This window comes from Dunckerocampus dactyliophorus, chromosome 12, assembly GCF_027744805.1.
Source record: "Dunckerocampus dactyliophorus isolate RoL2022-P2 chromosome 12, RoL_Ddac_1.1, whole genome shotgun sequence".
Taxonomy (NCBI): Eukaryota; Metazoa; Chordata; class Actinopteri; order Syngnathiformes; family Syngnathidae; genus Dunckerocampus; species Dunckerocampus dactyliophorus.
Window position 1 is genome coordinate 20,564,776 of NC_072830.1, and position 15,597 is coordinate 20,580,372.

The 15,597-nt window shown below is 40.8% G+C and overlaps 1 protein-coding gene across 9 annotated transcripts in view; it reads left to right on the forward strand.

Moving 5' to 3' along the window:
- stx1a (syntaxin 1A (brain)) overlaps nt 1–15,597 on the forward strand; it is a 65,639-nt gene that overhangs the window by 44,117 nt on the left and 5,925 nt on the right. For 5 of the 9 annotated variants that reach the window (XM_054793536.1, XM_054793538.1, XM_054793539.1 and 2 more), the window contains exons 4-8: nt 8,451–8,525; nt 9,411–9,484; nt 9,568–9,676; nt 12,273–12,346; nt 12,420–12,554. In XM_054793536.1, the coding sequence (XP_054649511.1) occupies nt 8,451–8,525; nt 9,411–9,484; nt 9,568–9,676; nt 12,273–12,346; nt 12,420–12,554 (467 nt within the window). Of the gene's footprint in view, nt 1–8,450; nt 8,526–9,410; nt 9,485–9,567; nt 9,677–12,272; nt 12,347–12,419; nt 14,720–15,597 lie in introns of all 9 variants that reach the window. The other 4 variants (XR_008573096.1, XR_008573098.1, XR_008573097.1 and 1 more) reach the window with 2 other exon arrangements.

Sequence of the window (15,597 nt, forward strand, 5' to 3'; positions counted from 1 at the left end):
AAAAGTTTTAAATGCCAAAATCTTGGCAAAAATGTACATGCATTCCATGTAATTGTCTGTAACTGTAATGTTTACTGACATTATAGGTATTCAGCAGTGATGTGTGAATCGATACTGAAATATTGATACTTCCGATACCAGCTCTTCATGCTCGAAAATTGCTTGTCAGATCAAAAATATCTATATATCTATCTACATATTTTATATGATTTTCTCCTCGCTTTTTTCTGTTGGTGTAAATTTTTGGCAAAAAAAAAGAAACACTTAAATTTATGATTAAATCATTAAGTTAATTACATTTTATTTATTTAAATCAAGAATTTATTTAATCAATAAATAAATTACATGCATTCTTCACGCTTTGATATGAAATTGACAACTTTTTAAAATTTACCAGATGCAGCTGGTGAATTTGCACAAAGCATCGGATCGGTATCACCGATACCAGCCTGAATTTTACTCTGTATCAGCTCAGAAACAAAATCAGTGGTACCTGTCATGACTAGTATTCACGCTGTCCAGATCTCTTGACGACAAAGGCAAAAAAGCTTTCTCTCTTTGAATGCGGTCGGATTGTTGAGCTGCATAAGCAAGACCTCTTGCAGCGCGTCATTGCTGCTGAGGTCGGACGCAGTAGGACGGTCACTTTAAACTTGTTAAATGATCCTGGGTGTTATGGAATACAAAAGTGAAGTGGTAGACACAAAAAAATGTCACCGGCCCTGAGCCAGAGGATCCGATTGTTTGTCCCTCAAGACAGGGGACAATCCTCGGCCCAAATGAAGGTTGTTACTGGTGCCGAGTGCAGTCTAATAACCATCAGACGACATCTGCGAGAGAAGGTTTTTCATAACAAAAAAGGCCTCGTCTACTTCAGTGCCACAAAATTGCCCGTTTGGAATTTGCACGAGACCACCAAACAGGGGACATTGAAAGGTGGAAGAAAGTTTTATTCTCTAATGAGAAAAAATGTCATCTTGACGGTCCTTTTGGCTTCCAGCATTACTGGCATCCCTCATGACTGAAGGCCCTCGTCTGCGTGGCAATGACTGGCTTTTTCAACAGGACAACGCTGCAGTTCACAATGCCCGCCTGACAAATAATAATACTGTCACTCTTTGGACCGTCCTGCGTGTTCCCCTGATGTAAATCCAACTGAGAACATTTGGGGAGGAATGGCAAGGGAAGTTTATAAATATCAACATCAGTTGTAGACAGTGGATGCCCTCCGTGAAGCCATCTTCACCACCTGGAGCAACATTCCCACTATCCTCCAGGAAGCTCTGGCATCAAGCATGCTTTCAACCAATTTTTGCTACTCGTTACCGATTCCTTTTTTGTAAAATGTATTTCTATTTTAGGGGGCTTTCAGGGTTTTTTGAGCTATGGTCTTAAACTTTTGTGTAGCTGATGAACAGCCTATTTTAGTTGTCTCACTCCCTTCTCTTCTTTTTGCATTTTGAAGCTGTACTTAGAACCTCCTTAGGATCCAAAAGTGCAAAATGTAAATTTGTGCAATTTTTCAACTGCCGTTAAAATTTTGATCAGGAGTGTATCAACCCCCGCTTGTATCTGACCTGAGCCCTGTTGCACTGCAAATATCTTATGTTCATCTTCAAGTGATGATGTAAGTGTGTGTACTCAAAATACATAACGTCCGGACTCTAGATGATCAATGAGCCAGGCAAACAGGACTGGGAAGACTGGTCATATATTTACACAGATTACAAAGACAAGGTGAGATGGAGAACTGAAATAAATGGAGGTCGGATAGGAAGCAAATTGACTTTTGTTCGAGCGAAGGAATGGGTCTTGGGTTGTAAGTTAGTGTCATGGTACCCTGACATCAGGCTCACAGTCAGAGAGAACGATTGATGGAGTGTTATCAGGGAGTGACAGGAACAGAAACCTGCAGAGTATTCTTACCTGATAAAAGGCTGATGGTTATCTCTTTGCTTTATGCTTCATCATCCCAACTATGTTTTAGCATATCTAACATTAACGCCTTTTCAATTAGATAGATAGGTGGATGGATAGATAGATACTTTATTAATCTCCGAGAAATTCACTTTTCCACTTTTCCCAGCAGCTCTTCAAAAATATCATAATGAATTTAATCACTTAATCACAAAATAAAACAACTAAGGCAAGACATGAGACATAAGAAAAATAAGAAGAGACAATAAAAATGAATAAATAAATACGGAACAGATCACGTCAAATTTGCAGTGTCAAGGAAAGTGGACGGTGGACGCTTCTCCAAGACATTACACTGTACACAGGGATTCGCGACAGTCAGCAGGTATTACTAGTCAGAGGTGATCGACTTTTGTGATCGGCGTTTGCCAATCGCATGCTTTTCCACAGAAATCGGTCGATATCGATCGGTAGCCAGTCGATCGGAGCATCCCTAGTATTAACAGTGATTGCTGTAACCTCCTGATGCAGTTTTTTTTTAACTCCACAAGACGAGAGTAGCTGCATTTGAAGTATCATGACTGGTCAGCATCCAGCAGCTTCATCTACCTTTGCATGCGCTTTAAAATGCTGGTTACGTTACTCAGCTGTTGATGTGAAACTCATGCATGTTACACTTGTTGTACTGTTGTTTACAATGAACTCATCAGTGGTGTTAATGCTGGCCCAGCAGTTTGTTCCTTACCGGTATTACAACATTGGTTCTGTTGCTACTGTATTGTGCAATCTACTTAATTAATAAATTACACTGTGGTCACTGAGAGCAACATTTTCCTTTCCACTTTTTCTCACCAAGTCATTTTTAAAGTTAAAGAATTAAGTTGTTGCATATAATCAATTTTCACATTTCTAAAATAACAACCTAGCTCCAATAATTGCATGCTTCCAATTATCGCCTCATCCTTTTTGTAGTTTAAGTAAATAAACCCCCACTTTACAAAGAGTATTCAAGGTTTTTAACATTTGTATTGTATTTTATGGACAGTACTTAAGGTTTAGGACCGCGCTGCTTTTCTACGTCTGTGGGAACCTTTGTCCATTTGTGAGGACAGCGGTCCCTTACAGGCCACCTCTGTTCTAGTTCATCTCAAATGTGTTTGATATGCTTCCTCCGCACCAAACGCAAGTATGCTTTTATGGCCCTTGCTGTGCTTTGTGTGGAAACTGTTCCCACAAAGTTAGGCCCATATAACTGTCCAAAATGTCTCACTAAGATGAGGAATGAAGATTCAGAGGGTGTACTAAGAGGGCTAACGTAAACTTTGTTGATAGCCTGGTTGGTATTTCTTCCCTTTCACTATGGGGTTACAGCAGTTTATAACACAGCAGGAAGCTTTTCCCAAATTCACTTCATTTAATTTCCTCTGCTCACACTGCGTGTTTCCTCCTGCTTCCATCCTTCATCAGTCTACCCATCCCTCTCCCACCTCCTCTGCCACTTTGGAAACAATCTGAAGCTGGCGAGAGACCCGGCTGTGCACGTCGTCATAGCAACGCCGTATTAATGACGGCAACAAGCGTGACCTGAAGATTCCATTTGAGGGCGTCTGGGAGAGGGTGAAGCTACAGCTCAATTGACTCGTCACTTTTGCCCTCTAATTTGCCTCCCCTCTCACTTGTACTGATTCATCAGCGTGTGTGCTCTCTTCCTCCTTTCAGGCGGCCAATAACGAGGCTCAATGGACACTTGATCGAGCAGGTTGGCCTCATCTGTTTGGGAGTGGGAAGGATGGGCGGGGATCTAATCTAACTCTTCTCTCTCTCTCTCTCTCTCTCTCTCTCACATACACACTCACACACACACACACACACACACAGAATTACATGTGTGGTTTCCATTGGAGCTGTGACGTTGGCCCTGCTGACCTCATGAGGGGTTGCTATGGTTACACTCTTCCATAACCTTACACCTGTTTAAAGTTGTACAAGCACACTAATGCAGTAGAACCCCGCTATCTGTGGGGGTTACGCTCACCCCAGACCACCTGCGAATACCAAATAAACTTGAGTAATTGAGACGCCCATAAGTGTCTTATTTTTGACACTCAAATAAAGCCCTGGTTATGATGCTGCAATGAGGTGCCACTGTACGCTAGACAAGCTCGCTCCTCCCCCTCTAAACCCTCCTGCTACCTTGAGGCTGACTTCTTCTCAGATTATGGATCAACACTTTCAGTAAGCTAAATGCATAGAAGCTCAAACCAAGCTCAAGCCCTAAATATGCCTCACACACTCATTATAGGCATTTTAAATTGTGAAATATGTATGAAGACATGTACGGCACAGCGAGAGCTGAAGCTTTAAACTTTAAAAACTTGCTGTTACAGTGCTTCTGACTTATGGAGGCCAAAGTTTTTTCTTCCTTTAACATATCCAGAAGTTGAACCTTCTCCTGCAGCTGCATTACCTTTTTCTGGAGTGCCTTTTCTGTGGATATGGCGCCACCAGCAGGATGTATAAATTACAACCGCGCTCCGCCATTCAAACCTCACACCAGCAGCTACTGTATGCTGTATTATTATGCAATTATGTATTATGCAGACATTTTATGCTTTATTATCTTAAATTTATAAATGATTACCGACTCGTGTACCAGTTTTCTGAAAAAAGGCCTATTTTTGGAGAGCAAAACCCCAAATGTGTGGGGTTTTCCACAAGTAAAAAACAATTTTTTAAATCAAAACTCCACAAATTTGCATATGTGTAGCGAGTGACCGCTTCCTTTGTTGTATTGTTAAAGTTAGCTGGTGAATGTCAATCACCACAAAAGGTTGTGGCCATTAAATAGTTTTGCATCAGTTATTTTATGTGCACCAGTTTCCTGGGGCTTGTTAACATATAGAGATGTGGGTCTCTTATGGCACAGACTGACACAGATGACTTTCCACTTGTTTGCATGGTGCTAAATATAGCAATGAATGCTCTAGGGTAGTGTGTGCGTGTGCGTGTGTGTGTGTGTGTGAGAAAGACATTCTTCTTTTCCACCTTTCCTGCCTGTTGTCCTGTGTAAATAAATTTGTTAACTATGTGCGTAATTACAGATTGCTGCTCATACAGTATTTCACAAAAGTGAGTACAGACTTGAGACTTGTAGCTCACATAATATTTCATTTTTGACATGGTGTTGTTCCTCAGTCCTAAATTAAACTTGATGCCTAAAAGGGGGATGTTTGTTTAAATTAGGTTGCAGCACATCCTGAGAAACGTTTAGTTTCAAAGTGGACAGGACAGCTCTTTGGGGAGCTGGTGATATTCTTTTTTTGTCCTTGTTTCATTTTGTGTGCCACAAAATATTTTATTCCATTCCATTCCATTCCATTTTCCTCCGCTTATCCGGGTCCAGGTCGCGGGGGCAGCAGTCTCAGTAGGGAAGCCCAGACTTCCCGGTCCCCGACCACCTCCTCCAGCTCCACCGGGAGGACACCGAGGCGTTCCCAGGCCAGCTGTGAGACATAATCCCTCCAGCGTGTCCTAGGTCTTCCCCGGGGCCTTCTCCCGGCTGGGCATGCCCGAAACACCTCACCAGGGAGGCGTCCGGGAGGCATCCGGACTAGATGCCCGAGCCACCTCAGCTGGCTCCTCTCGATGTGAAGGAGCAGCGGCTCTACTCTGAGCTCCTCTCGGATAACCGAGCTCCTCACCCTGTCTCTTAGGGTGAGTCCCGCTACCCTACGAAGAAAACTCATTTCAGCCGCTTGTATCCGCGATCTCGTTCTTTCGGTCATGACCCAAAGCTCATGACCATAGGTGAGGGTGGGAACATAGATCGATCGGTAAATTGAGAGCTTTGCCTTCCGGCTCAGCTCTCTCTTCACCACGACGGTCCGGTACAGCGACCGCATTACTGCAGACGCTGCGCCGATCCGCCTATCGACCTCATGCTCCAACCTTCCCTCACTCGTGAACAAGACCCCGAGATACTTGAACTCCTCCACCTGGGGCAGGACCTCATTCCCAACCCGGAGGGAGCAATCCACCCTTTTCCGACTGAGAACCATGGCCTCGGATTTGGAGGTGCTGAGTCTCATCCCAGAAGCTTCACACTCAGATGCAAACCGTCCCAGTAAACGCTGCAGGTCACAGCTCGATGAGGCCATCAGGACCACATTGTCTGCAAATAGCAGAGATGAGATCCTAGTGCCCCCGAACTGGACTCCCTCGACACCTTGGCTGCGCCTAGAAATTCTGTCCATGAAAATTATGAACAGAATCGGTGACAAAGGGCAGCCTTGGCGGAGGCCAACGTTCACCGGAAACAGGCTTGACTTACTACTGGCAATGCGAACCAGGCTCCTGCTCCGGTTGTACAAGGACTGAATGGCACGTAGTAGCGCGCCACCAATCCCATACTCCCGGAGCACCCCCCACAGGACACCGCGAGGGACACGGTCGAATGCCTTTTCCAGGTCCACAAAGCACATGTAGACCGGTTGGGCAAACTCCCAAGTACCCTCCAGGACCCTTGCAAGGGTGTAGAGCTGGTCCAGTGTTCCGCGACCAGGACGAAAACCACATTGCACCTCCTGTAGCCGAGGTTCGATTAACGGTCGTACCCTTCTCTCCAGCACCCTGGAATAGACTTTCCCAGGGAGGCTGAGGAGTGTGATCCCCCTATAGTTGGAACACACCCTCCGGTCACCCTTCTTGAAAAGGGGGACCACCACCCCAGTCTGCCAATCCAGAGGTACTGTTCCCGACTTCCACGCAATGTTGAAGAGACGTGTCAGCCAAGACAGTCCCGCAACATCCAAAGCCTTGAGGAATTCAGGGCGAAACTCGTCCACCCCTGGAGCTTTGCCACTGGGGAGCATTTTGACTACCCCAGATACCTCAGCCACGGTGATGGAACTGTCCGCGTTCGTATCCTCAGTCTCTGCTTCCTCTAGGGAAGGTATGTCAGTGGGGTTGAAAAGGGCCTCAAAGTATTCCTTCCACCGCCCAACTATATCCTCAGTCGAGGTCAGCAGGCTCCCGTCCCCACTGTAAACAGTGTGGACCGGGCACTGCTTCCCCTTTCTGAGGCGCCGGACGGTTTGCCAGAACCTCTTCGAGGCCGACCGAAAGTCGTGTTCCATGGCCTCACCGAACTCCTCCCACACCCGAGTTTTTGCCTCGACCACCGCCGAAGCCGCGTGCCGCTTGGCCTGCCGGTACCCGTCAGCTGCTTCAGGAGTCCCACAAGCCATCCATGCTCGATAGGACTCCTTCTTCAGCTTGACGGCAGCCCTGACCTGTGGTGTCCACCATCGGGTTCGGGGCTTGCCGCCACGACTGGCACGACCACCTTGCGGCCGCAGCTCCGATCGGCTGCCTCAGCAATGGAGGCACGGAATAGAGCCCATTCAGACTCGATATTTTATATTATATAATTATTATATTTTATATTAAGTTATAATTATCTAGTTGTTGTGTATATTTTTGTTGTTTTTATTGTTAGGAAACACCAAAAGTTTGCAAATATGATTATTAGTTTGTATATAAACAAATATAAACAAACATTGTGAATGTAACTAAATGAGCTCGAGCTTTTATTGGACCAAAATTCCTTCAACTATTTAAAATAAAACCATGACTCAGCTGTCAATTACTTGATGAATCATTGCGGTATAATTTAAATTGTTTTAATAGGATGGAATAGTTGGGATCTGAAAGTTCTGAACTGATGTGGCCATTGCTGTTGTTATGCTATGCTTCTTGAGCTGCAAATTAGTGATCGACGCGCTGAAAAGCATTTTGACACATATCGGCATTGGCCTTTTTTTTTAATCCAATAAGAGATCAAAAGCGGAACTGATGTGGCGCAATGTTGTACGAAGATGGGTAAATTACAGCAACGCACCCAAATATCGCAGGTGCCATTTCTCCTGTTGCAAGACAAGAGTGGCTTAGCATCATTTTTTGCCCCAGTGATTTAAACGAGTGTGACAAAATATTGATTTAAGTCATTAACAACTACTGGGAAATAAACCTGTATATATTGCCAAGAGTGGAGACTTACTTTACTTCTGAACTGTTCCTCAAAAGTGTATGCCAAATTTATATATATTTTTACTGCTTAAGTTAAACTGCTGTCGTAAAAAAAGTGCATCTGTGCAGCTCTGTTAGTTATTCTGGCATTCATGCCCAAATGGGCAAGAGCATTTTGCATTTGGGAAATGTTAATTGTCCCAGAATGTAGGTGGTGAAGTCTATTGATCGTTATAGTAGCTCTGCAGCTATGTTGATGATAATAATATACTAATTACACTCCCGACATTTTTGCTGAAGAGAAAATCTTGAGTTTCCAATCTGAGACGCTGTGCAGTGTTTGCAGCATGTGTGTGTGTGCTTTGCATAAATGAGAAGAGGACAGCAGAGGGAGGCCGAGTATGCTGCTTCTATTTAGAAAATAGATTTGTTTCATGTGATTATGTCTCTGTGGAAGCGTTCCTTCGTTAGGGTTCATCAGTGTCTTGTCCCTCTTTCCTCCTCAGAAACTAAAGCTGAACTGGAGGATCTTATGGCAGACATCAAGAAACTGGCCAACAAAGTGCGCTCCAAATTAAAGAGTGAGTTCCATTTTTTTTTTGTTTCAGTCTTGCTCCAGCCTGGATTCAAACATGATGGCATGTTCTCCAGTTCATAATAAAAAAAGTACCAAATTGCAGATGATTCCAAAATAATACCACAAATAGCAGACTTTTTACAAAATATTTTACTTCTGCAAATTAAAAATGATTATAATAGATGAAATACCTTTTTTTTTATTTTTAGATTTTAGATCTATTAGATTATAATACAAATTTCTTGTGTTTATGTAATTTGTATTTATATTATATTTATTTAATAATAATATGAGCAAATCTGTGGACTTTAAGTGATTACATCAGCTAGTAAGAATGTTGATTTAAAGCAAGTTCTTAAAATAGACTAATTTATGTGTTGTTTGTTTTACAACAAAAGTACATGCAATTATTTGTTTCAATGTTTTAATTGTAATAATTATAGGGTAATGTCAATAAGTAATTGAATTAATTTAAATGACAATTATATATTAAATTAAACAAAAAAAATGCATTATTTTTTTTTATTATATATTATTTATTATATATTTCTTCCATTTATGAATTACATTGTGAAAAGCCATCTGAAATAATTGCATTGAAACTATTAATAAACCTAATGAGCCAAGATACAAATATTAACAATTAGTGATAAACATGGTTCTTTGGCGGTGAAATTAGTGAGATATAAATGTCTTGCAATCAAAGTTAATATGAACAGCAAGGAAACTAATGAACAATTGGGAGTGTCAATTAGTTCTAATTAGTGTTATTGTAATTTCAATTGTATATAGATATTTTTCTTGGTATGGAAACAACAAAAGGACACCTTAACGAAGATGTTTAGTTAGCTACCACACTTATCTAGCTGAATATGTTTATGTGTCGCAGGCATTCTGCACACTATTGAGCAGGAAGAAAGTCAGAATAGGTCGTCAGCGGATTTGAGGATACGCAAGACACAGGTAGACCTTAAATATACCGTACCTTCTCACTGCTTGCACATTTAAATGAGCTCACCAAGCAACAAGTCATTCTGCTGTCCCAGCACTCCACCTTGTCTCGCAAGTTTGTGGAGGTGATGTCTGAGTACAACACCACCCAGTCGGACTACAGGGAGCGCTGCAAGGGACGCATTCAGAGACAGCTGGAGATCAGTGAGTAGAAAATTGCCCTAACCACTGTAAATCTTTCAATGTGGATCACGCTACTCATGATTCACATTAATGTATTCATAACTGATGGTTTATTGTTATTTCCTTGTTTGGTTTTTTTTGTTCTTTCCTTTTTTACAAGTTATTGTAAGTGCAAACATGTTAAACATAGCAACTGAACCGTAATTGCTGAGACATGGGGGAGGGGTAGGCTAAAATAAACTACATTGATACATTGGAAATGCTAATGTTATTAATACACTACAACCATCTCGGTTAATTGGTTCCAGACCCAAACGCGATAAGTGAATTTTGCAAAGTATGATTCAAAATGTAAAATGTTAATATTTTCATACAGGACATAAAACCTGTTTATGACTTTCTAAATATGATTTTTACCATTATCAGAGCCCTGTAGACATGATATAACACCCCTATAGTCACCTTTTCACTCATATCATCCAATATAGTAGACATAAAGTAATCATAGAAAATACGCCACATAAGACATCAAAAAGACTTGTGCCCGTGTGTGTTGAAATAAATGTGTTACAGACGTGTGGAGGACAGGAATCGATGTTGTGGGTTCAGAGTTGAGTTTTAGGATTACGGCCGCAACACTAGCCCTTGTTATCATTATCATTGTTGTTATTATTATGTTATTAATATTGGGCCACACAGTCAGCAGATCAGGAAGATCTGGATTTGAATCTACGTTGGGCATCTCTGTGCGGAGTTTGCATGTTGTTGTCCTTGTGCGTGCGTGGGTTTTCTCCGTGTACTCCGGTTTCCTCCCACATTCCAAAAATGTGCATGTTAGGTTAATTTGCGACTGTAACTTGTCCATATGCATGAATGTGAGTGTGAATGATTGTTTGTCTATACAGTATGTGCCCTGCAATTGGATGGCGACCAGTCCAGGGTGTGCCGCGCCTCTCGCACAAAGTCAGTTGGGATAGGCCCCCACATACCCCCGCGACCCTAATGAGGATAAAGAGGCATAGAAAATAGATGGATGGTTATTAATGGACTGTGACAATACACTCAACTCAGACGAGACACGATAGAGGGTTCCTGAGACAAGACAAGTTAAAATAATGACAGCCGTTGTAGCTTCTACTACTAATCATTTATGGTGACATGTAGTTATGTAAAGACACATGTAAAATAGATTGCAGACTGTAGTAGGTTAGTTTTATGTTCACACTAAAAGAACTACAGTTCCCATGATGCTTAAGAGTGGCGCACTGGATCAGCTCTACACCCTTGCAAGGGTACTGGAGCGTGCATGGGAGCTTGCCCAACAGTTTCAGATGTGTTTTGTGGACTTGTGACTGCTTTGGGGCGGGGCCGACATCTCAGTAGCACCCGCTGCTGCTCACTGATAACACAAACTGCAGATCAATCGGCAAGAGGGTTTGGAACATTGCTCTGAACTAGTCTGATACCCCAAAATTCCCTCCAAATCTGACAGACAATCAAAACCGTGGGATGCTCGTAATTCGCTCTGGGTGTGAGAGCGTTGCTCACCGGTGTCGCTGGCCACAGCTGCTCGTTGCCATAGACAGCAAGCTAAAAGAAGCAGGCTATGCTGCACATTTCTTCAGGCATCAGGTAGTGAGGTTTAACCAAGGTGATACTAGTTGGCATCCATTACACATGCATACTGCATTTCTAGTTGTTGCATTCTGTTGTTATAACTGGTCATATTAAGAAAGATTCAAACTTTTAAAAGTTTATAAGATGTTGTTTTAAATGGATGTTTTGCAGTTCCAGAGTATTTTTCTTTAGCGGGCAAGGGGGGGAAAATGGCTCTTTTGATAGTAAAGGTTGCCGACCCCTGGTGTAGGCCACTTGACAATTACTGAACTGAGGTTTAGTGAGGTGTACTGAGGTCTTGACGGATGCCACAAAAATCCAAAGAAAAAGCACAAAACACACAGAACAAACCTTTTTAATGCTTGCTGAGCTGAATTCTTGTGAGATATGCGAGACGGTCATATATGGTCTCATAAAATGTGTGTGATGTTTGAGACTTATAGCTTTATGTTGCAAAAGCTATTTTGCAAAATGTTGGCTTGATTATAAAATTGCAACTTCACAGGTTGCAACTTCAACTACTTTTTTGCCGTGTTGCATTGTTGCAAAGTGGAATCATATTATGTTCCTTATTGTAAATGATGTGAAACATGTTGGACATCAATTAAGGACTAAAGAGGTTTTGCAGTGAAGCTACATGCTTGAGATATTAGCAACACAAGCACATAACAAACATCAGGTCTGGATTTGTTAAAAGTTGCAATGAAATGTATAAAAGTTGTTCTTTTGCATGGCTTCGGTGGGATGACGCCTGCTTTGAATTCTGACACCAATTATTTTTAAATCACATCCGTTCCTGTAATGTATTAAAAACTAGAGGAGTGAGATGGCGAGAGAGCAAATAGAAAGACACACGTTTCCTTTTAATTCAAGTTATACCGGGTATGAATCATGTGGAGGATGGAAAGGTGAATTCCAATTAATAACAAATAGCTTTGAAGTTACACCACATACTTTCTAGGTGTCACGAGTGGCTCTCTTCCACTGTTTTTTTTTTTAGCTGGAAGAAATACGACAAATGAGGAGCTGGAAAGTATGTTGGAAAGTGACAACCCAGCTATCTTCACATCGGGAGTAAGTCATGCAACAAAGTGTCCGCTCCCATTCATGCATTGTCACTTTAAACTGTTTTGTCGTCCATGCATAGATCATTATGGACAACATCACCCAGCAGGCCATGAACGAAATCGAGACGCGGCACAATGAGATCATCAAGCTGGAAAACAGCATCCGAGAGCTTCACGACATGTTCATGGACATGGCCATGTTGGTGGAGAGCCAGGTGCACAACACTTCTCTTCTGTCTATTGGGAAAAATTGCCTTTTTGGGAAACAAATGCAAATCTTTTTGTCATATGCAGTATATATACAGGAATACATAGTAAGATAGTAAGGTAATGGCAAGAATGTAGTTGGGTTTCTTGGCTATTTTAATGCAGCCCTGGTGGGAGGCATTCCAGCACATAATGCATGAGCATTATGAGAGTAGTTCTTCGAGCCATAAAATATGTTAACAACAGGTATTGTAAGGGAGTTAAAGTTTATATTTCGTTTTCTGTTTGCAAAATATCTCAGTTTTTCTTATCACTTTTGATCACTGGTGATCTGGCCAAGTTATTTTGATGTAGATTTCAAGATGCGTTCATGAGCATGGGAAAATTGGACATGTGACAACAAACCTAATTCACAAAGTTTACTGAAAGACCACTGTGTTCGATACATTAAAAATTCAATACAAAGGTTTAATACAAGAAAATGATGAGATGCTTAAAAATACTATAAATATATAATGTGATATTATAATAATACTATATTTAATACTAATTAAAAAGTGAAGCCAGTGAATGCAGATGCTAAACTGTGAAAGTGGTTTAGGCCCAAGCCTAAATGAGAAAAAATACACAATTACAAACAATGAAATATACTTTGAATGGTAGGTGCTACATTAAGATAGATACTTTCGATAAACAATATTCATTTATCGCGCCTATTTGGGTCCAGACCCGACCTCCATAAGTGAATTTCCGCAAAATAGTAGTCAATATTAACAAACAGAAAATGTTCTTAGTTAGAGCATAGAAAACCTGTTTATGACTTTCAAAATATGATTTTTAAGATTATTAGAGCCCGCAAGACATGAAATAACACCCCACTATTCACCTTTACACTCATATTCCCCAATATAGTAGATCTAATCAGAGAAAATAAACCAATGAAGACATAAATGAGACTTGTGCTCGTGTGTGTGTTTCAATAAATGTCTTCCGGACGTGTGGACAAGAAGTGACTTTGGGGATTCAGAGTTGACTTTTAGCTGGAGTACGGCCGCAACAGAAGGCCGTGTTATTATTATGATGATGATGATGACTATCATTATTATTATGTTTTTATTGTACCTGATGTGAGATAAATAATGATGATAATAAGAATAAGAGCGATGGCGATGAGGTCTGGTGCGTGTTACTAGTGTCACCTAGTGGCCAGTGTAGGCTACACTTCATTAACGTCTTGTATTGCCTTAACCTGTATTTGTATTTTAGTTCATTTAGAACTTTTTCGTGCTTAAAAATGCTTACGGTAATTTAAGCCAAGACTATGTAACAAAATAGGCCGTAGACAACCACAAAAACGTTATTTTTTTGACAAACCACGATAGAGTGAGGGAGCGATGTTTGGACTGCAATGGAGCGAGGGACGCCTGCAGATGAAATCTGATTTTTTTTCTACAATTTTTTCTAAAATCTTATTAAAACTTTTAAAATCAGTACAATACAGTGTACATAATACAATGCAGTCAGGAAGTAGACAACTGAAAGTCTAAATTCCCACAGAAACATAAGTAGCTCTCTCTCTCTCTCTGCAGAGCTGCCTTATATTAATAAAAACATGTCAAATATTTGTTACTTTTGGTTACATGACTGAACAAAGTCAACAAAAGAGGTGCTATATGGAGGATGTTTGATAACATTGTTTGATTTTCTCAGAAAAGTATGATTCTCTTCACATAATATTGAGACTTTATTCTCATAATACTGTATATTATATTTCAATTTTTCCTGGCTGACCCACCTTAAGGTGTAATTGATACTGTTGCACTCCCTGGTGAAGCTGCAAGCCTGCTGCCAAAATATTTCCCTGATATGAAATATAATGTCTGTGTGTACGTCGTTGTTATTGTGTGCACTCTGTACATACAGCATATGAAAGATGTGGGGTTTTTTCTCCTGTGCAAATGAATCATTTAATTCAAAACATTTAATTCACTAACCTTTCTGTCATGAAGTGCTACATAATTGTTGATATTTCTCACTCCCCCCCCCCCCCCCCACCCCATCCACCCTTTCAACTTTCACTGTTTTCTGTACCTCATTTTTCCACACTTTGTCTCCACAACAATGACACTAAGCTGTCGAGAACACAGCAGCACTCTCCACCTAATACAAAAAGGTAATTCACTTTTATTTTTTTTATTTACTGTTTTTCGGTGCATGTATGAAGACTCCAAATGCTGTTAGTAAGCATGTGCTGTACTGTCCTGAATATAAAACACTGAATACAAGACAACCCCTCTTTTTTCAGCACCCAGTTTTTGAGAAATATAAGACAAAAAATAAATCCATTTTTTCCAAGTCGTGTGTGAATGGCAGGTAGAAAGCCCTTTCGCTTGGTAAGCTAATCTTGTGGCAAATAAGTGTAGATGAAAAGCTTACTATTCTCTGAAGTGTAAAAATAAGATAACAAGTGTCAACTTAAATTACAGTAAAACGCTCACCTAACAGACACACAGAGAAGAAAATAAATGGGAGAAAATACAGTCGAGACCCGCTATTTCCGAGACCCCCCGCAAACAAACGGCCATTAAAATCTCTACAGTCATGGAAAAAATGATTAGACCACCCTTGTTTATTCAGTTTATTCGTCTATTTTAATGCCTGGTACAACTACAGGTACATTAATTAATTATTAATTAACAAGAAACTGAAGAAACAAGGGTGGTTTAATCATTTTTTTCATGACTGTATTTTTCACACTCATCCCTCACACATTTTTAAATATAAAATGTATAAGTACTGTAGGTACTCGCCACTAATAAAAGATAATGAAAGATGATTGATAAAACAGATGGAATCGGGAGTCCCGGTCTAGCCCAGTGGCCCCAACGTTTTTTTTCTTGTGAGAGCTACTTTTGCAAAATGAAAATGGCTGAGGTTCATTTTTGTACCATTTATTTTCATAGCTTATTTTAACACAAACATTAACAAAATGTTGGTATGCACAACTCACATTTTGGGTTTCAGAATGTATTTCTTTCTAGTGTTCTCACA